The 22,379-nt window shown below is 39.2% G+C and overlaps 1 protein-coding gene across 1 annotated transcript in view; it reads right to left on the bottom strand.

Moving 5' to 3' along the window:
• The window catches only part of TGFBR3 (transforming growth factor beta receptor 3), a 98,293-nt gene that overhangs the window by 32,657 nt on the left and 43,257 nt on the right, over positions 1–22,379 (bottom strand). Inside the window, exons 3-4 of the mRNA XM_062497509.1 lie at positions 14,394–14,531; positions 1,181–1,364 (exon numbers count right to left, since the gene is read on the bottom strand). Of these exons, the coding sequence (XP_062353493.1) occupies positions 1,181–1,364; positions 14,394–14,531 (322 nt within the window). The remainder of the gene's footprint in view (positions 1–1,180; positions 1,365–14,393; positions 14,532–22,379) is intronic.

Here is a 22,379-nt window from a genome sequence, read left to right as displayed (position 1 = left end):
ACAAACAAAATTTTATCTGTTTTTTGCAATCTACCGAATTAAGTATTTGTCGCCACAATGCAGAGACCACTACTCCCCTGTATATGTTTCAAGAGCACATTAATAAGATAATAAATATTTTTCTGAATTATTTTCTGGCATTAGAATCCAAGACTGGTGCCAAGTAGAAAAAAAAACCTAACCAGAAAAAAAAAGAAAAAAAAGAAAAAAAAAGAAAAAAAAAAAAAAAAGAAAAAAAAGAAAAAAAAGAAAAAAAAGAAAAAAAAGAAAAAAATAAAAAAAAAAAAAACAAAACAAACAAAAAAAAACCCACCACACGGGCATCTTCCACAAATTTGTCAGGATTTGGATAAAACTAACTCAGGCATGTTCTGATTTTGGGGGGCAAGCCTCATATGTCAGGAAATCAAATTATCAGATACACGTGGTTAAGAAAGAATGTTTTCTCCACAGAAGGTTTTTGGCTGGTTTTTTTTTTTTTTCTTTCTTTTCTGTAACCAACTAGTTCAGCTGTTTGAGAGTTTCTTCAGAGATATTCCTGCACAAGATCACACAGCTATGTTGTGCCAACGCTGCCCAGCTGCAGCCTGAACCTCACCCCAACACGAGCCTGTGAAGTCCCCAAGGAGCTGGAGTCCTCTCCCACCTGCACTAGGCCACCTGAAGAATCTGGCATGTGGCTCACATGGACAGGAAATATTTCTCCTTGGGATGATAATACATAAGGACAGACTGAGGTAACTTAGTCTGGTGAGGAAAGCAGTAATTTGCCCAAAGAAGCCTGGGTCCTTATACAAGCAAATACTGAAAAAAATAAATGTAATTCAGGGTTCTATAGACATTTCCCCCTACTTCAAGGTCTCCAGTTCTTCAGATCAATGCACCCAAACAATCACCATGAGTAGCTGTTTAAAAAGGCAAAGTTTGACTCTTGTAAGATTCTGAGCAATTGCATCCACATTTATGAGCATAAAGTTATGACACCAGAATCCATTAAAAGTTGCCTAAATCCAAGGTGTGGTCTTTAGGCTTGCTCTTATTTCTCTGCCTTCCACTTCCATATCGTATCTCTTGGAAAACTAGAGGTAGGTTTAAAAATTAAAATAAGTGAAATACAAGCAACGCTTATTCTCAGTATCTGAAAGTGTCTATGAATTCAGTTGGTTTTGTTTTGGTTTACCTTCTCCTACTTTAATATAGATGTTTCTTGATACTTTAAGTTCAGTGAAAGATGTTACTGCTCCATATTCCTTCTGGGCCCACTGTAGCAGATGTTCATTTTTCTCAGGAAAAAACTTTTCTTCTGTTTCTGCTGACAAGGAGAAGTTTCCCTTCTCAAACTGAACAATGGAACCTAAAGACACCTGGTGGGAATAAAAGCATATTGTAATGTGGTATGTTTATCCACAGAGACACGTAGCATGTTCAAGCAATGAAATCTGTCACACCCAAATGCAGTGACTGAAGGTGATTATGGCTTATTTCCAAAAATACCCAAATGGCACATGTTTTAACATTCGCATAATGATTCCTTTTTCAGAGATTTTAAAAAAATGAAGTACCCATCAGCCCAGGTGGGGTGCACAGGGCAGCTGAATAACAGAGGGCTCCGAGCCACTCTCCAAAATTGTACTGCTGTAGAAGTGGAATCACAGTGCTGCAAGGGGAGATAAACTTTAGGGGCAAAGGGGGAGAGAGAATTAAAAGAGGATGGTCTGAAGAAATGAAGGCAGATAAGAATGTGAAGCTAAATAAAGCTGGAACTACCAAAGTAAATCCCAAATCAGAAAAACGTGATCACAAGCTCAGTGACATATCAAGGCCAGCCCAGAAACAGAATGTAAGGAAAGAGAAAAGCTAAGAGAAAAGGACAGTATTTACTGCTGCTTTATTGACAGGACAGTATTTACTGCTGCTTTATTGACAGGAAGTGAGGAAATTCTTTAGTTTGACAGATATACCAGATGAGTTACAGATATATTTTGAAAAATTCTTACAACTAGGTTACATTAACTGAGGTCTTGAATGGAAAGACTAAAATGTTATTTAAAATAGTGAAAATGGAAAAACATAGAAGTGTAACAAGTCCTGCAGGAAAGCCAAAGATGCCCAAATACAACTTCACTGCATTGGCAGTAGCATCATTCAAAAGTGGAAGCTGGAAGAAGGTCAGACTCTCTTTCAGATTGTAACCTGGTTCAACCTGTGTTATTCTTAAGAGCTAAACAAGTCATTCCAGATTTACTACAATGTAAGATCATCCCAACAGCAGCCTTGACTCGCCTGTCCCTGCAGATGGATGGAGCCAACACTTCCAGGACATCTGTCAGCTCTTGAGAGGTCTCTGCAGGAAGTGGTGGAAGATCAGCATTCCCTCATTTGCCCAACCCATCCATACACTTCAGGACCAGGCTGGTCCTTCAGTGAACACTTCCACTAAGATCTAAATACCAAGCCAAGAACACTATGTCCTTGAGTGAAAGCACAACAAGATGAACAAGCTTTCAGCTGTGAAAACATAGGTGAAGACCTTTTTGGACATACTCCCTGTAGTTTGCTCAGATACAAAACACAGCCCCTGCTCACAGACCACTGCAGTAGACAAGGTTTCATCAAAGCACCACCATTCCATCTTCTTCTGCTGTCCTCTGAGCATCCCAGGAATAAGTCTGAGTCACCCTGTTGTTCTCCTCCCCCTTACCTTTTCATAACTTTCTACTTCTTTGGTGAAACAATACCTATTTTTTTTTTTTACCTGAGAAGCCAAAACTACTGATAACTCAAAGAGGGAAAAGCCAATCATAAAAATACATCATAACAATTTCTGTGCAGAGCATTATTTACCAATAATTATCTCTCAACCTGATTATTTTACAGAAATTACATGAAGCCAGGTTCCAATTATCAAAATTAACTAACTGCAACAAACTATTAACTTCCCTGAAGCTACCGTTGCCAGCACTATTTCAGAGTGATACATATCAAATTGTTTGGCACTTCCAAATATTTGTCAAAGTAGATACATAAATGACATCTTTCAGCGCATTAAAAGAAATTGCAAATTTTTCCCTGCGCCTCCAGCTATAATGCTAGCATTTATTATGCATATATCACATATTCTTCTCTAAAAGAAGGCACAGGTAATTCAGAGTTCAATTTGACCAGACCTGTCACAAAAAAACACCTTAAAATTCCTTCTGCTAGAATAGTTTTCAAAGTTTAAACTAATGTCTGTTTCAATTCTGAATAATCTTTCTTATTTGTTTTCAAATGACTACCATAAAATGCTTCCTTTGTATGAAAACAAAGTCTTTATTATTCAATGTAACACAGACCACACCACATACTCTCAATACTCTCATAGTTCTCAAATAAGGAAGCAAAGTCTGGTGTTAGAGTTAATCCAGTTCTAGGAAAGGAGAGCAAGCACTTGTCTCTAAAACTTACTTAGCAAATAGCATTCACTTTGCATTTTCACCACCTAGAAGCATCTATAGCACAGACTGATTTCATGGAGCATCTCGATGATGCTCCCAACACATCAAATTCTGTGTAAATGCCAAGTGTACAGTCTCAGAGGATGACACTGACACAGCACATGTCAGGTCATGCAGGACTGCGTACTTTAGTATCAGAGACACGTGGGACATTCTCAAAAGGCTTTGGCCTCACTAGAAAAATCCCCCACGCATGAAACCCACAGGACTTAAGGACTTAATCAGTCATTAATTTGCAGAAATATTGAATAGATGTTGGCATTCCATCCTCATTCCAGGAGTACAGTGGTTGGTTTTCATTTACACATTGTTTCCATGGTTTTTTTTTAATGGTCAGCATCAGTAAAGCAGCATCAGTGTATCCTTTTAAACATTTGAGGACAACATGAGAGAAAATACTATTCCTTCTAAATAACAATGAAAGAAATGGATTACCTTGCAATAATACATTTTTACTGTATTTTTCATTTGAGATAGTTAAGTGTATGCTAACACAACAGCTGTCTTCCTCAGAATACACTTGGTTTTTTATTTATGACTAATTAAAACTTGAAAATCCTTTTCATCATCCTGCAGCATGACAAATGTGCTCCTGAGGGACAGATCCTATCAAAATTACCAAGTGCTACAAGAGAGGAATCGACAGACAGAAAGCAACTAAAAAGTCTGGCACATGCATCCTCACTAAGTGATCATACAGTAAACATATTTAAATAAACATGAAGCTTATCATATTTATTTTTTTCAATCACATACTCAAGTCTATTTGAAATGCTGGGTCCACTACCCGGGTTTTCGAAAGGACTGCAGTTCTGTTGTGCTTGCCAATGTTGGGATTTTTACTACACAGACCTAAGGCAAGGTTAAGTGAGCCAAGCACGTTATTTGTTCTGGAAAGAATTCAACAGACCCTTCCAAAGAAGGCAACCATCACTGTTTCAACACCTGCCTTGAACATTAACTACTTACTCTTCAGAACAAATCAAAAGGAAATCTAACATGCTTAGGATAATGCAAAGTATTAAAGTCAGATAATGTTTTAAATATTTGGGAATTAACCAATTTTTATCTGAGGACTAATAATGCACTGACTGAGTGATTAAGAGACTGCTGCTACAGACACTTTAATCCTCTCCCTTCATCTCCTTTAGTGGTTATTTTCTGAGGTTGCAGAGTGAAAAAAGTGCCCCAGCTCTATTTCTGCCAGTTGTTGTGAGGACATGAAAAGGAACTGCACTGGAAACATCCTCTGCTGCTAAGTAAACCTACATGTCCTGTCACTTTTCTGAGGCTAAATGAAGAAGCTGGACATGACAAATCCATCTGCAAAAGTTACTGGCCATGGCCACTAACCACAGCAAGCACCATAGTTCAAAAGACCTTTCCTCAGAGGAAATGAGGATCAAGCATAGTATATTGAAAATTTGTTACCAAAACCTGAGTATTCCATCAAAGAACAAAACATATTTGAGAACCTATTTTGGTTGCACACACTACTACCTTGCTGGTCATTGGGGAAAATAGGGCCTGAAATCTTCTCTGCACCATACCAAGGTAAGGAAACATACACCCCTCATGCTGGGGGAAAAAATCAGAAATAGCCTTCATACATCCCTTAAGAAAAGTTCCCAGTCTGAACAAAACTGCCCTTGCAAGGCTGCCATGGTAGTTCAGGACATCAGTTACCCGCAGAAGTGCCAAATGTCATATCACTACCCCCAGAGGGAGCAACTCCCAGAACCAAACCTGAGTCATCTCAAACATATACAGTGGTAAGCATGAATACTGCACACACAAAATAGCATATTCTGTTTCTTATTTTACCTATTTCCTTCTCTCCTTTTAAACGTTTATTGCCTTTTTTCCTTTGATCTGATCCAGGGGGATATTTACTTTGCTTCATAACATTTTAAGTATTGAACACAGCTATAATTCAGAACTCCCAAATAGGAAGCAAGCTGATAATTGAGCCTTGAGAGAGAGGTAGGCACCTCTAGGACATGACTCAGAATATGAAGTTAAGTATCCACAGCCACACAGCATGAACCAATCCCTCCCCTCATAACAACAGCTACACCACTACCCACTGAGGGCCTGCCAGCACAAGTGACCACCTAATCCACCCCTAAAGCCACGACTGAGGCAAATATAGTAGGAGGAAAAGAAGCAGCATCCTTCATATTTTTATCTGAGCTGTACAGTATCAGAACTGTGGTGGAACATGAAGGAGAGGAATATATCTGCTCAGAATAAAATTAATACTTGAGCCAACTATCAGAGAAGCCTACAAGGGGATCAGGGTCAGCTGTCATTTTTTGGTATTGTACTTTGATGTGATTTCATTCCTTTACAGAGGAAAAATAAAGCCATGGATGGAGAAATACCAGGTATTCCAAAACTCAAAAATCTGTCTTTTGTTGTTCATAAACCCGCATACAACATACTTTAATCATCAAGAGAACAACTCTCTTCAACAAGTGAAAAATAAATATGCTGCTTTTGAAATTACATGCTACATTTGTGAATCACCTATCAAATTTTCATAGTTCTTACAGCTACAGAGGTGTGATGTTTTCAGGCAATGACAAGATTTTTCATTTTAGTGTTCTCAAGACTACATGCAGTCATTACAAAATTCCACTTCCATTTCTCACATTTTCGAAAACATACCCATAAGAAGCATTATCTTAATTACATTTTAGGTTTTAATTCAACTTCCTAGGAGATACTCAGTTTGGCAGCTACCAAAGATCCTTATATAATTAAGGCTGTTCAATGGTTTCTCAGAATGAAAGCAGAGCCTTATGAGATTAGAGAGCATATTCCTGCACATCTTTATAGATCTAAACAAAAGATCCCAAAAATATTTCGTATTTTCTACTAAAGCTGAATCTGTGTCAAATCAAGTGGAACTTTCAAAATCCCTAAGGAACAGTTAATAGAATGATACAGAAACAAATAAGAAAGGGGAAATCTGTCCCCAAAGTTGAAGGTTCAGCAGGAGTTTATTAATTGCACACAGGTAACTATCCACTCATCTCACATTAATTTAACAGCATCTTAATAGATGTCAACATAACACTTGCTTGATATGAGCAAAATGAGGTAGCAGAAGCTTTTACAGGGATTCTGTTTCAAGCCAGAGGCAAATTAGTGGAAGAAGTGAAGGGAGAATTAAAGCCTATCTATTCAACTGCAGCTATAGTTTCCACTGGAATCAGTGACTCAGTAACACAACCTGTTGTGATTTATTATCTCCACGTCACTAACACCAGTAGTCTGCCAAAATCCACTGCCTGCTTCTGTAAACTTCCACTGGCTAAGCCCCCTGTTTACTGAAGCAAGCAAAGAAAGGAAGGAGCCATGGCTATACAGAAAAGACTATCACAGGTGCCTGTTCCAGGTCCTTCAGCCTCCTCAAGATTGATTTGGGAATACATCTCAACCACTAAATGCATGAATAGTCTTTGTTTCCTAACTCTTGCAGGCTGGATTACCTTGAAGTCCACATCTTCCTGACTACCAGCTGTCTTGGTTCTGAAAGTGACGGGTCTGGGCTCATAGAGTGACCAGGAGAAGGAGGAATGCTTAAGATCAGACAGAGGCAACTATGAGAAAAATCAGCAGGAGATACAAGAGGCAGCATCATCCAGATCTGGCCTATCCATACTCCTAACACAAGTTCTGGTTGGAGCAATGACCCACAAAGACAACCCACTCACAAAGCTGAAACAAACAGCACACAATAAAGCTTGAGTTCTGAAAGATGTCTTAAATCACATGGCATCTAGTATGAACTCTGTGACACTCTTAGCAAACCCGGCTGCCAAAAAAATACAGCCCTTTGAAGTCCAATGAAACAAGAAGCTAAGACACAAGGACCTGCCTAGTTTCCTGTGAATTTACTGGCAAGTTGGTATTCTTGAAATATTTCTGCCCAAGCCAAAGTGATTACAGTGAAAGCAGAGCATAACTAAACATCATAAAATTACCGTATTTTGGGACATCACACATACAGAATTTTTTTACCATACTCTGCATATTCATTTCATGTACTATATCTTGCTTCAAAAGACAGAAATAGCACTTCACTTCTGCAATGTCTTCCTGAAGCAAGCTTTGAATGGGAAAAAAAACCCTCAACCCCTTAGATATTTAAAGATGCCTTACTGAGGTTATTATACTCTTAAACTCCTTTTACATGCATCATTTTCAAGCATGTATTTACTACCTTGTCATTTTCTGCCATTCCTACTGCTGACAAAATCTTTCAACTCTTTTGCCAAGGACATTAAGAATCACCACCATATGCAGCCTGAGGTCCCCCTAATATTTCTGGGAGTAACCCATTTAGACAGACTTTAGAAAATCAGTATTTTGAGAGGGTTGAATCATGCCAGGAGACAAAAGTATACAGAGAAATTTACCATTGTGAAAAGCACAGTAAGAGTTACTGTTTACTAAACACTGCTTTTAATTTGACACAAAATGTTAATTTTCACCTTTTTTCAAAAGGCAAGGAAATGGTGCAGAGAGAGGAAGGGAGAATATGATCTTTTCCAAGTGGAAACGGGCAACTACAGGATTATTTCCAGCTCCTGAGTAAGAAGAATGAGGAAGACATACAAAAAAAAGCAAACTCAGGATTCTACAGTAATGTAATTGTCCTTTTAAATTTCTCTTCACACGGCTACACAACACTGAAAATCTACTGCTTTTACTTTCCATAGTGAAAGGTCACTATTTATACCAAATTTATCACTAGTCATGCATTTCCTATCCTTCCTCACTCTTCTCCTAGCTGAGCACTCTGTTCACATCTGGGTCTGTTTAACCAGTGATTGGGAACTTAGCCTCCTGATTTCCCGTTAAATACTAGGCACAGGAAAACAAATAGCACTTGTTTTTCAATGAGTTTTGTCAGTCATCCAAATGTGGTGCAAACCATAGAACAGCCTGTGGTTTGGTGGCAGTGACCCAAAATATGTGAACCATATTTTCATGAAGTGAGAGGAATAAACCAGCAATTGTCTAAAGTAGTAAGAACATGGCTTTTTTCTTCTTAGAAACACAGAAATGATTAATAATTAAACTCTACATTCCATCACTTCGTCTTCTTTAAAGCTTCTATTTTATCTTTTTAAATCTCAAATCAAGAGCAAGTGATCTGTTTTTGTATTTATCATTATTGCTCTTGCTTCCTCCATTTCACTACCTTAACTCACATTCACTCTTAGCTCTTGCATCTAAGGTTGCTTGTGGAAGTCTTTTCTTATCCATAACTCTTACTCATTCAATTGCCTGAATAACTAACTGAGAGAAAAAGCTGAAGCATCACTTCTTAAATCATATATTATATAAAATCACATACATAGATATTTAAGGGGGTTTTGGATCTATTCTAATAGTGATTTCTAACAGGAAATCACAAAGGATTGGGATCTTTTTTTCATTGATTTAATTCTCACTACTTCCACTTGCTGAGTAAAGACATTCCTAGGCTATAAAAGCAATTGAAAAAGCTACCAAATATAAAGAAAAAAAATTACTTGCTGAGTAGCACCTATAAAACCCTCTTGCTGTGCAGTTCCATAAAACTTCTGGTTTTCTGCCAAAACATGTTGGCAATAAACTAGTTTAAGGGAAGGGGAGAAATGACGACTTGATGGGAAGGAAGGAAACTATTTTGCTGTATGAAAACTTAAAAGTGGGATGGTGGAAGAGGTCTGGTAATGTTTTTCTGCAATACTGACTTGCACCAAGGTCACAGGCAAAAGCAGTTTCTACAGTAGTTGTCTAGCTTACATAAAACTGATCTCTCATAATCTAACCAGTCTAATCACCACTGAAGATGTCCTTCAACTTCCTCTCCCACTCCCCTTTATAATGCAATTTTGGCATTTATTCCCTGCAGAGGAAAAAAATTAAAACATAGCACAGATGCCAAGCATTCCCCTTGCTGAACTGAACAGAGCTACCCACCCATGTGATACACTGCAGGTTGATGATCCCATGAACACTTGAACAGAAAGTGTCCAATTTCCAAATTGTTGTACTTTTGTGACATGTACAAATATACATGCAGACTAATATGACTCCATGCACCAGTAACTGAAGTGATGATTTACAATTACTTAGGTCAGGCAGTCCATGCACTAACCCATTTCAGGTATTTTTGGATTGAAATGCCATGATACTAAGGCACATTTATTTTTAACACAATGAAAATAAACCTTATTTTACTAAAATTACAATAATTTCACTGCATCACCTACTTCACCCATCAATATATAGAAACTCGGGCAGAGTCTGAAAACAACCCTGTCCATGCTAAATGTATTGTTAAGACCACACTAGGCAGACACAATCTATCCTTTTCCTTATCCACACAGAGAAAATTTTTGTCAGGTTTATATCAAGATGCCCAAATTTTCTCTTAAGACTACTCACTAGTGTTCTTTCTGATTTATAGATGGGGAAAGCACCCCAAGAAGCAAAATGACAACACAGGCAACAGAATAGTGAAGCACAACTCTCCTTAGGAGCCATGCCCTGTCACGATGGCTTCCTCCAAGTCCTGTCACTCTGTGAGAATCACTTCCATTCAGTGCCACTTAGGAAAAAAAACTCTTCAAAACAGGACATTAAAAAAATTTTGATGCTAACCCAACACAAACTTTGGTTTGTTTGGGGCATGCTACTTAATTTTAATGATAATTTATTCCATTGTGAGATTTAGCCACCAGTAGACATTTTGTGAAAATGAAACCATGAGATGTTTCTGTGAAGATAAAGCACATGACAAGTCACTGAGTGAAATTGTGTGCATTACATGATAAAAATAAGTGCAAAACCACATGCATACACCAAATCTACATGTCCTTGCTAGAAAAATGTTTACCAAGAAGGTAATTTGTGCTTCCCCCTATACTATAATCATGCACCTAAAGCCTGGATTTCCCCCCACATTTATTTTAAGCTTCTTAACTGACAGAGGGCCAGGCCAAAGGCAAAAATCCATGCTTGAACTATAAGAAGTTAAACTCCAGCCCTACTCAGCAATATTGCATTTTCCCAGCCTTTTGGATACGCGCTGATACAAACTTTGAATCTTTCCACCCTTCCCTGGGGCAGCTAATCCTTAATGGAAACTCCAACAATAAATTCACAGAATGAAGGAAACAGACCATTTTGCTAATGAGGACACTGAGATCACACAGCCATAACTCTACCCTCTTTTCCAGCACAATCACCATTCAAGCTCAGTGTGCCTTGGTTTCTCCATCTGTACAATGCTACTAACAGCACTTGTGCTCCTATTCATCATCTACTCATATCCTGGAGATAGCTTTCTTAGAAATAACCTTGAAACTTATAATGCAATTAAATTTTAATTTTTATTTAGTTATTTACTTACTCAAAGCAAATGCCCCTGTAACAGTTTGAGAACTTTATTCGATATTTTACGAGGAGAAAAAAGCTAATATTAGAAAGAAATAAAGAGCTAGGACTTTACTAATGGTTACATGATCCTTTCACTACAAATTCTGACCTGGCTCTAGCAATGTGGTATTTATCAGCATGTCCCAGAAGTTGTCATTTCAACCTCTTTACACTGCTTACCATTCTAACTAGGAGACAATTGATGAAAGTCACTGCAATTCATACTTCATATACAATATATTAATAAAATTGTGAATTAATGCATTGTTTGGAAAGTCTGAAGGAAAAGCTGAAAAGCCAATTAATATCTTGCCTAAGGCTTCCATAGAGACAGACACAATAGTTATGACACTCTTCTGGTATGCATGCCATGGATTTCTGTTTTGAGCATAGAATTCATGGACACTAGAAATTTTTTTTTTCAAAATCAAAATCTTTTATGACTCAAAATACTCCATTTTCTGTTTTGGCTATACATTTAAGGAGACTGAACAAGTCAGAGCTACAGGGCTAAGTATTTTTAAACAAGGGCTAAGGAAGCATGCTCTGCACTTTGCAGCCCTTGGAGCTGCTATTTACGGCCCTAGGGTCAGTTGTCAGGAACTCACTGAAGGCTCTGGCACAGAGGCAGGGAACCTCTCAGCAGCTAGGGCAAAAGCAGTATGTTCCTCTGCTCCACAGCTCACCTAAAGCAAGAACCCCGGATCATGGAAAGGGACAACCTTTCCTAGGGCAGAGACTGTCACAAGGGTTGCAAACTGGCACAGCTCAACACAGGCAAACAGCTCTAGGCAAAACTAGAGCCCCTTGATCTCTACTTGGCATGCTGCACTTACCTACAGGTGCTGCTAGGACTTCCTCCACGTTTTTCATGTTTTCTGTGCCACATGATTCTGTGCTGTTTTTTCAAAAAGCCTTTGGGAAAACAGTGTATTTGTCCTTGTGAGCAGAGTGGAATTGTGGAAAAGCAACAGATGATGACCACATTTAAATTAGTTCAGCCCACAGTCTCATGTCTTATCATCCCGAGATGCCCTAGCTACTGAGAAACTGGGCCACAGAAAGTGGGAAGGCTGACAAATTCATGGTAAGAGACTGAAGTTAGCTTATGTTTACAGCAAAAAATATCACCTTAGGGGAAAAAAGTGAACTTTTAAAAAAAGTTCTTTCCGAAAAAGAGTGAGAGGGATGACAGAGACTAAACTGGGAGACGTAATGGTGGATCAGTACCCTGGCATTCTGCAATCTCATTCTTTGAGCTGTTTGTAGGAAAGAAAAATAGAAACCTTAACATGGTAGAAGGAAAAATACATAAATCTATATGACACTTAAGGAGATACAAAATTTTTATGGAGAGCTATTCAGATGGATTAAGGATGGGTTAGAGCTAGTTCATTCCCTTGCAACAAAAAGGTGTGCTCCCTTGGGCAGCAGCATTATCCCAGCATCACAGGCTGGCAGGAGGCACAAAGCATCACAACATTCAGCCCTTACCATGACCAGCAGAGATTAAGAGAGAGGGTTTTGAGAGGAGGTATTTGATTTGAGTTCTCCCAACACAGCAGCAAATCTTTAGTGCCTACCAGGTACTCCTGCCCCACCTAACAGAGAAACAGTTCCCTCCTCCCTGCAGCATCAGTGGTCAAGTTTACAGGGGCAGTTCTTGAGGTAAGGCAATGTTTTGTTTGGCAAGAATCATGACTGTGCTGCTTACCTCTTCAAGCCTGAGTTTGTAACCAGAAGCACCTGAAATAGTTTTCTGCAGCAAACACTTATTTAATGGTACAGTTTTGGCAGTCAGAACCTTAGAGGAACAATAGGAATGTGCCTATCTTAATGCAGGCTGCTGAAACTCCACTGAGACAAACCATGCAAGCTCAGCAGATCACCATCTGAACTCCAGAGCAATCAGCTGAGGAGAAATGGATGGGTCTCAGCAGACCATCTCTCCACTTCCAGAGCAAGATAAGGAGACAGGGAAAATCCTGGGTGCAGAGGAAGAACACAAACTAGCTGAACAAAATCTATTTGATAGGAAATGGGAGTGATGATGCATTGTAAGAGAAGACCAAAACTAAACTGAAAGTAGGTCCAAGGCTTTACGATCTGATGAAAGATCCTGCTTCTTTTGTCCATGAGAGGAATGAGGACTTGTCACACTGCTGTTCCACATGTTGTTTCTCTGCCATTTTCTGAACAGAGCAGAACTGTACTGGCTGCATTAAGGTCACGTAACAGGAATGGTCAACAAGAAGTTAACAGTCATGAGTCTCCAAAACACCAATGAAAAACCTAAGACCGTGAATACCTTAGAATAAAAATAAGCCCATATTCCTTGTACCAATCAGTAAAACACTGTACTAGAAACAGGACTGAGTCCTTCAAAGTTTCAAGTATCAAGGCTGCTCCTACTCCTATACCTTGATGACAGGAAAAAGAAAAACAATTCCAGAAAGCTTGCAGTGTCCAGCAAGTGACAGAACTCTTGGTGCACTTAACCATATCACCACCACACCAGGTCAACAGAGAGCAGTGTCCCTTCTCAGTGCTCTAATGCTGCACCACTGTGCATCTTCCTGTCCTGCTGATGCACAGCAACACAACTAAGTTCCCACTGGGTGCTGCAGAAACAATCTTGCCTGCCACTGCCAGCTGTACTGGAGAAGCAAAATTAAGCCCTATAAGGATACCTCTAAAAACAATCAAGTTTAGTTCTGCAATTAGAGTTGAATATAGTGAAAGCTGCAACTTTCATAAAGACAACTCATGATTAGACATGATGTCACACATTAAAAATTTAATCCAAACAACTCGTCTGTTTCACTACAAATAGAAAACTTGAAGGTCCTGGCAAACTGTAGGGACATGATTTACAAATACTAGGTAATATTTGGATCTTGCATTATAAGCAGTGCTCCAGTCTTTCTGAGAAACAAAAATGACTTCATTCTGGGCTTAGCTTGGTCATTTCAATAAACCAAAGCTTCATCAGAGACAAACCATAACTGGACATATTGAGCTCAATACAACAAATTTTTGTTTTGGTCACAGACCACACAATTAACATCCACTCTTAATATTTCCAATTGCTGTGAGGCTTTTTGCTTTATGGTACTGTTAGGCTTCCAACTAGGACTGGCAATCTGGTATAACCTCACAGCTTTTTGAATTCTAAAGACTGTTAGTATTAATAATTATATGATGTGCAGATTCTGAAAAGCAGTTTTGCTTTCCTTTCCTTAAATTCACATAATAAGTAATTGGCTACTTTTTCCAAACTGCTTTGCCCTACCACCTAACTGCTCCCCAGAGCCCTACAAGGAAACTTGACCCCCTCTTAAGTTTTTTCTCTAATCCAAGTTTGAAAAATTTCCAAATGAATGCCATTAACTCCATGCCATATGTGACAAGCAGCTATGATAGAGAGCAGGCCAGAGGAGTGTGTACACTTACAAAGAAAACTCTTCGGATTCCAGGTGCCAGTCTTTCTGTTTTTAGCTTCCAGACCAAAGGCAAAGGAGAGTTGAGAAGAAACACCAGAGGCTTCTGGTGAATATGCACTGATGAAATTGGATTCAAATGTAATGTGACCTGCAAAAAAACACAGAACTATATGAATACTTCTTGGAATTTGAAACAATGAATCAAAGGCAAATTTTATATATATTATGACTTTTGGCATTCACACCTCTGGACTCAAGATTATAGATAATCTACTTCCACAAAAGTCAGTCATCAGAGCACAGAGAAAATAAAATATGAAATAGTTAACATTTGTGCTCTATGCTTGTGAAGCATTGCTAAAAAGAAAACCTTGGCAAATGCTGATGAAAAATAGCTTACGCAAAAGGTCAAACCACTAAGCTGAGAGCTGGAGAACAAGGAGATAAAAAGAATTGCAAAGCAAACTCTGATTTCTGGTTTCTAGATGGTAGTCTACAAAGCTGGCTTAGAGTATAAAACCTCTTCTGCTCATTCTGTTAAGGGCATAAATCTAGCCTGTAAAACAAATAAAACTAAACAAACAAAAACCAAGAGGAACAAATCCAGAAACACAAGCGAGCACCACATTAATTTATGGAAGGAATTCCAAAAGAAATTTTAACACACACTAGGGAAAGGAAACGCCTCTGTTCAGAGACTAAGAAGATACACAGGGGTAAGTGATCTGAGCAAAGTGGACATCATGGAAGTGAGGCAGCCTGTTACAGGAGGCTTTGAAACAACCAGCTTGCAGTTGCTGGAAGCCCCTCCAGCCCATCTCCTCATATCCCAGTACTGCCCTTCTAGAAAGGTTCACTGCTGAACAAAACCATAACCAAGCACACAACAAACAGCCTGCAGCTTGTCATCTTTTAGCATATGCAGACCTGAAACTGATAGTGCGGTGGTTTTGTGGCACCTAATAAGCTGTTTAAGAAGTCAGGACTTAGTTTGATACTTCATCCCACATTACAGGAAGAAACCTTTAGTGTGGAAAGCAGAGATGACCATAGACTGAGTAGGGAAGCAGATGCACCATACTGGTGACAGGTTCCCTGACAATCACAGCTCTTCCTAAAATAAAGTATAGAGGAAGCAAATATGAACACAACCACCAGCTTGAGTGGTGGCAAAGAGAAATGAGCACAAAGATAATTCAGAATTAATTATCTATCCTGCTAGAGAATTTAAAAGGATATTTGAGACAGAAGAGCCACTATGTATAGTTCATTGTATGATCCTTAAGTAGTGGCAAACCACCATTAGTTTAGCAGTAAAGTAAATGGAGATTCATTCAGTAAAATAACTAGATGAAAGCTAGTGACCAAATTGAAAACTAGGTACTTATTACTGTTGAAAATACTTCCCAAAATAGAATGTAGGATGGTTTTTTGTTTGGTTGGTTCTGGTTTTGTGCTTTGTTTGGGGCTTTTTTTTTGATTGCTGGGTTTTTGGGGGGGGTTTTTTTGAAAGTTTTTTCTTTTTTCTTTTATTTATTTCACCTTGAAAAGTTCCCCGTCACTATAAAGTCAAAGCCAGGCCCTGGCCTCAGGTCTGAGACACCCAGAAGACAGCAGAAAGACCTTTTTTCACTGCTTAACTTGCAAAAAAGCTAGCCAACATCTGGCTGTGCTCTCACACTAACTGGTAGCAGTGGCTTACACGAAGAATACACCAGATACTGAAATACCAGTGACCAAACATGTCTCCAGTCCCCACAGTGAGAGACACCGAGCCCCACACTCACACCTCCAGGAGCACCGAGGACATCCCTGTCCTCCTCTTTGTTAAGCTTGATAAAAACTTGCTGGGAAACTGAGTAAATCCGTATTTGTACTAAACCCAAGCTGCTTTAAAGAACAAGTTCTTCTGGCCAGCAGCTGGGCAGTGACAGCCCTGCCTGCAGGAAAGCCAGGCAGTGCCATCTTCTGCTCTCTGCAGCCACCTCTGGCAGCACCTGGCCTCTCCAGCAGAAGACACAGTGGTATTTACACATTTCATTAAAAAAAACACTGAGTACCACAAACTACCAAGAATCACATTTCTCTCCATTATCTGCCTGTAAAGAATAAAATACCTCATTTTAGCAAATTGCAGGGTGGCAGTGCTCTCAAATTAATGGGAGGACAGAGACCTGAAATGTCAGTCATGTTCTTAGCTACAGAAACTGCTTCACTCTATGAGCTATAGAGCCAAAGTAAAAAGGAAAAGCTGTTTAGAACCACTACTAAATTCACAACAATTAAAAAGCTTTAATTAATTTTTGTGGCTTTTCAACTGTAAGCACTGCTAATGAACAATAAGCTGTTTAAACTATTAAATGCAATTACCTTGTTCTGGGCTTATGTTTTCTTACAAAACAATTAAAATACTGTAATCTCAGTTTAGTAAAGTAGTCCAGTTATATCTTTTGAGGTTCTGGTCTCGTCAAGTTCAAATATTATGCTGACTTTTTTTCAGCTTCAAATGCCATAAAGTTCATCCAACATACTTCCACGCCCACTAAAAACTGATTTCCTTTGATCCCAGATATTGATGAAATTACTACAATATAGTCTGTGTGCTTAAAAAACTAAGAATAAAAAGCTAGTAAGAATCCTCTTGCACTGGCCAACAGGAGCACTCACTTCAGGCTTGCACCCTGGCTGTGTTTTTGTCAGAATGCCAAGTCAATGTAAAAGATACGGCTCTTACTAGAAACTTAAAAAAAAAAAATCTATTTAAAACCCCCTTTATTTATTAAAAGCAGGAATAATACAATACATACAACATACTCAGAAAACTTAATCTCAGAAACAGCTAGACCAAGTCATTTGGGTAATAAGGAAATGGAGAAGTACCTCTGTTTCAACTGACCTCAGACAAATTTGTTCAAAGCCAACATCTATCAGACAAGACAGATGCTTAAGACTTCATGAAGATTTCTTCCTGTTGTTTTAGTCACATGAGAGCACACAGAGCAATCATACCACCTTAGTGAGAAAATCAGAAACTCTCTGCAAATGGATCTACTATTGGACTCGGTAGTTGCTATTCCCTTAGCTTTGAGAATTAAAGATGTATGTAATACATACATACATTACTATTTCCATACATCCATGGAAATAATCAAAGTTTAAGCTGTATGCAGAAGTGGTGATGTATCTGTCCATGCCTTTGGCTGAAACTGTAGGATAAATTATACCACATAATGGAATTTTCCTACATTTCTGCCTGAAAATTGCAGGTCTTTGTGAAGAGCTATAGGACTTCAACACCAAATCAACTTTTTTCATAACTAAAATGCTTCTGTGAAAATTTTCCAAATAAAGGTAATTCTGCATTACTGCACTCCTCAGTGATGCTCATGACTAAGCAACAAAACACATAATGCAAAATTCATATGCCTAGTCCTAAATTTTTGAAAGGCTATAGTTAATGTGACCATGCTTCTGCAGCAGACTCCATCACTATATTACTTAGCAGATATATTCCATCACTACACTTGTTTGCATAACAGAGTACTCATGAAAAAACTGAGTCTTGAGCAAAACACCAACTTATTTTTAACAGACTGAAAAAGGACAAACCCCAGAACTCCACAAAAACTACTCAGGACCACCTTAGTCATCATCTTTTTCATAATCAGTTTCTGCTTCAGAGCTAGCACTGCTGAGGAACCTACCTGCTGGGTAGCCAAGTCTGAATGTGACTGAGAAGTTGTACAAAATTAACACACTCCTCTTAGTGTAACTATTCCCCTCCTCATATTTACAGATGCTCCAACATCACTGTCAGGACTTGATAATACACAGCAGTGGTATCTATTACAAGAAATTTTCTTCTGGTTCTTGGAAAGTTTTTCAAGCAAACTGCTGGGGAGTTACCAGCACTCCAGATCTTTATGCCAAGACCCTGCTGCCAAGCATTTGGGTTTTTTTATGTTGCATAACTACAGTCAGTGGGTATCACATGGAAATTTCAGCCCAAGTATGGTAGGCATGGTCAGAACAGCTCACCAGAGAGGTGTTTATATGAGGGAGAGTGGTTTGAGCTGCAGAGTCCAACTGAAAGCCTGGACTTTGATTATCCATCAGAAGCACTCCAATGCCTCTGTCCACTCCTGCTTCAGAGATTGAAAGGCTTAACAGGACTCTAAGGTGCTAAAAGTTATGACATGGACACAAGCACAAGTTCAACCCCTGAGCTGCACCAGCACCTCCAGCACAACACCAGCCCTCTGCTTAGCTCTGCCTTGCAAAGTTTTCTGCTGTGCTCCCACTGACGTGTCCCTTTGCTCATTTCTGCCACGGCTGCCTCCATCCACAGCACTGCAGAGGAAGATCTTCATTCCTACTCTCTCTACAGCATTCCCAACAAAATGTCATTTCTGCTGCAGTGCCCCCACTGTGGCTCTAGTTATACACATGTTAGCTGAATCCCAAGCAATTCCCTTCCCCCGGACTCATCTTAGCTCAAGGGCTGTTCAAGGCACATCTTTTCTCACATGTCTACAGTTCATAGCACCTTCAAAATACAACACAAATTGATAGAAAGATACCGGACTGCTTTAAACCTCCAAAAAAAAGTTTCTAATTAATAGCACAAGAGACAACTATAAATTTGCCGTTTTTGTATTTTTGCTGGCAAAATGCATTATTACTAAATATTTATGTGAAGCATTGCCCAGAAACTCCATCAGAAACCAATCCTATGTCTGTTCAGTGCTATAAAGAGTGTTTTGAAGACACAGTGTGAAACCCTGAATTCACTGAACTCTGTGGTAAAACTCCTAACTTCTTTCTGAAACTACCATATTTAAAAGAAAAATAAAAAATCAGGGATCTAAAAAGGGACATCCATTCCTAGATTTTCAAAGAAGCTTATAAAATACATACATTTTGTACTTCTCAACAACATACTATTTCAGTAAAAGTCTTCTGCATTCAGGCAGCTTTGTGACCAGATTGGTCAAACACTATCAAAAGAAAATGAAACCAGAATCATTAAATGGACTTAAGCATTTTTCAGTCACCTAGTCCATTTAAAAAGCAGCTCCTATTGCTTTGCCCATATTATTTTAAAAACATCTTAAGAGACAGCATATTATCCAAGCAGACAGCAGCACAACAGTACAGGAAAATAAGTCAATGTGGTCCAACACATTCCTCACTCCCAGTGAAGGGCTCATTTGATCACAAAGCTGTTGCACAGCCAGCATTCTCACTGTGCAGTCAATAGCCAGGCCAGACCTTCTGGGCATGAGTGTCAGCAATGGTCCTCTCAGTAAGGCTCAGCTTCAGCAGCTGTTTGTCAGAAGAAGCTCCTCTTCAGACTCTTGTCTGGCCCCCTTTGGCACACACGCCTCCAAATAATACATGACTAACTTGTAAGGAATACAACAGTTTGGTCATAGCCGAAAATTACAGACTAGAGCTATTCTGAAAATCTTAAAACAAAACCTACACATTCCTCTTGAAAAGCATCTAAGTAGAACTGGGATGTGAAGCCCACCAGTTCTGTCCTGTTTGCCCGAACGCCTTTTTCCATTCCCAGGCGCAGTGCCCACCAAAGCTGTGCTGGCACTGCTGGGCCAGCTGCCTCTGTAGGGACCCAGGCTGGTCACTGCTGCCTCCACATTCACCACACAGTTCCTTTAAGGTCTCCAGCAGCAGCAAGGTTAAGGCTGCTGCAGAGGCTTCTATCCCCAGAGATCAGTTTCATGGAAGGCTGAGTATCACCACAGAAACCAACTACAAAAACAGTCTACGGGCTCCTGCCCCGCTACTCTGGTAAAGCAATTTGTACTATGTGAAAGGCAAGGACACAAACGCTGAAAACTGATCAAAGTAAATGCTGCTGTTAAAGTAGCATTTTGTTTTGCTGACTTCAAGGCATCAAATCACAGGCTCTGAGTTTTGTTCTAAAAAGATGAAAGTTGAGTGCCAAGGATTTTTAAGGTTGAACTAACTATACCGGCATGAAGACCTTTAGATAAATTCATAGCACATTTTCCAAAACAGCCATTACAAATCTGTGCTAATAAGCCAGGACAAAATATGCGGTGTTGTATTGAATTACACTGCCTAGGCTTGGACAGCTGTTCTCTAAAAAAAAAAGAGGAAAAAAGGAATTTTAACTCTTAGATCACGTTAGTACATTTTCTGACTTAAAAATTATGCAGTAAAGACAGATTTATGACATCTTAATTCAATACCCATTACGCTGCAAAGATTAAATTAACTCACTCAAAGCAGGCTAAATTTAGAGCTAAAATCTGAAAACTTATACCTACCTCTGTCCTAAGTGTTCTCAATATTTTTGATATACAATATTTATAGAACAAAGTTTATTCTGGTATTGCAAGTCAAATAAATCAACATGAAGAAACTTATTTTTACCAGTTCACTTGTATCTATCAATATAGGAGATATGGAATTTCTACTGAGATTCACTTGAAAAATATAATGTTGGTACATTTGCTATATCAGAAGTCCGTCAAGGATTAATCCATTAATCCACCTCAATTGATGGGATCTGGTACTGCACCACTTTTCAGAAGTGTGAGCACTTAGGGAAGGATACTTTTCTTTTCAAAACAAAAGTAAAGAAAAAGTGCACTCTTTAGACATGGATTGTGATTCAAAATGGAATACTGGTTTTTCCTCCCCCTCATACTTTTGCTATGCTCACTGAATATTGTATTACAGATTTGACACCAAGCCAGCTATAGTAGATCACAATACCCAGCTTTCCAAAGCCAACAGTTTCTGAGAGAGAGTTTGCTGGTTTTTCCAAGAAACTCAAAATATGTTCACATGGTGTTACTGCTTGAATGTAACTTTGCTTGCAGGGTTAGATATTTGAACTCTTAAATCAAATGATTGTATAAGCATGTTCCTAAAAGCACACAAGATCCTACTACTCCCCATCTGGGAAGGCTCTCCAATGCAGACTCTGTTTAGACAGAGCAAGCACCAATTTTTGAAAACTCACCGCAGCAATCAGACAGAAGATCTTCAAAACAGTATCACAGAAACCACTAACTCCAGGGAAACTGCAATGGCACTAAAAGCAAGCACTCATACCCACAGTTACTTTTTCTCTTACAGAACCCAACACTGTGCTGCCTTTGCAGCCCTTTCCAGGGACACACCATGCCACCTCCTCTGCCAGACCAGCACTCACAGATGCTGCTGGGGCAGGGACCTGCCCCTTTGGGAGATAGCAGGGAGGGAGCTGCGATGCATGAGGCACAAGGGAAGGAAAGGATCTTTTATTACTTCCAGGAAGAGGCACAACTCAATCCTTAGGGAATGGATCTGAGTCCCAGGTACATAAGGGACTGAAGTTTATTCCCAAGGCTCGTGTAACACCCTAATTTTAAAATCAACCCTTTGCTTATTTTACCCTGAATACAGGATTGCAAATAGGCATTGCCTGTACCTTCTCACCCACACAGTACTAGAGAATCAGATTGACTAAACAGCAGTTATAGCTCAGTTTTAAAAATCATGGGAAAGATTCACCCCTGGCATAATTCCACTGAAGCTACTGGCATTAAACCAGAAACTGATGTGGTCCCATACATTACTTCATAAAAGAGAGACTACTATTGCACAATCTCTTGACCATTATAATCTACCACCCAGACTGGAAAACCACGCTCCATAAAAAAAGAAGGCAAGCAAACAGAAAAGCTGATAAGGACTGGCCAGCTATGACCTGTGGCCCACTGCACTCCCTTCATTAAGAAGTACTCTCAAAAACCTTTGACCAAAAGGTGTTTGAAAACTCCTTTTCCCCTCACCCCTGCTTGTCCTGCAATAGGGGGCTAAAGGTCAGGGTGTGTTGTGCTAGACACAAGGAGCTTAAAAATCAAGTCCTGCAACACATGAACATGCCAACATCCACTAACAAACTATTTTGAATTATGCATGATGTTCCCATTATTAATGATTCAGAGGAAAAATCAGA

This window comes from Cinclus cinclus, chromosome 8 (genome assembly GCF_963662255.1).
Source record: "Cinclus cinclus chromosome 8, bCinCin1.1, whole genome shotgun sequence".
NCBI classification, from domain to species: Eukaryota; Metazoa; Chordata; class Aves; order Passeriformes; family Cinclidae; genus Cinclus; species Cinclus cinclus.
Note: the sequence above shows the minus strand (reverse complement) of the source record. Positions and strands in the feature narration are given on the sequence as shown.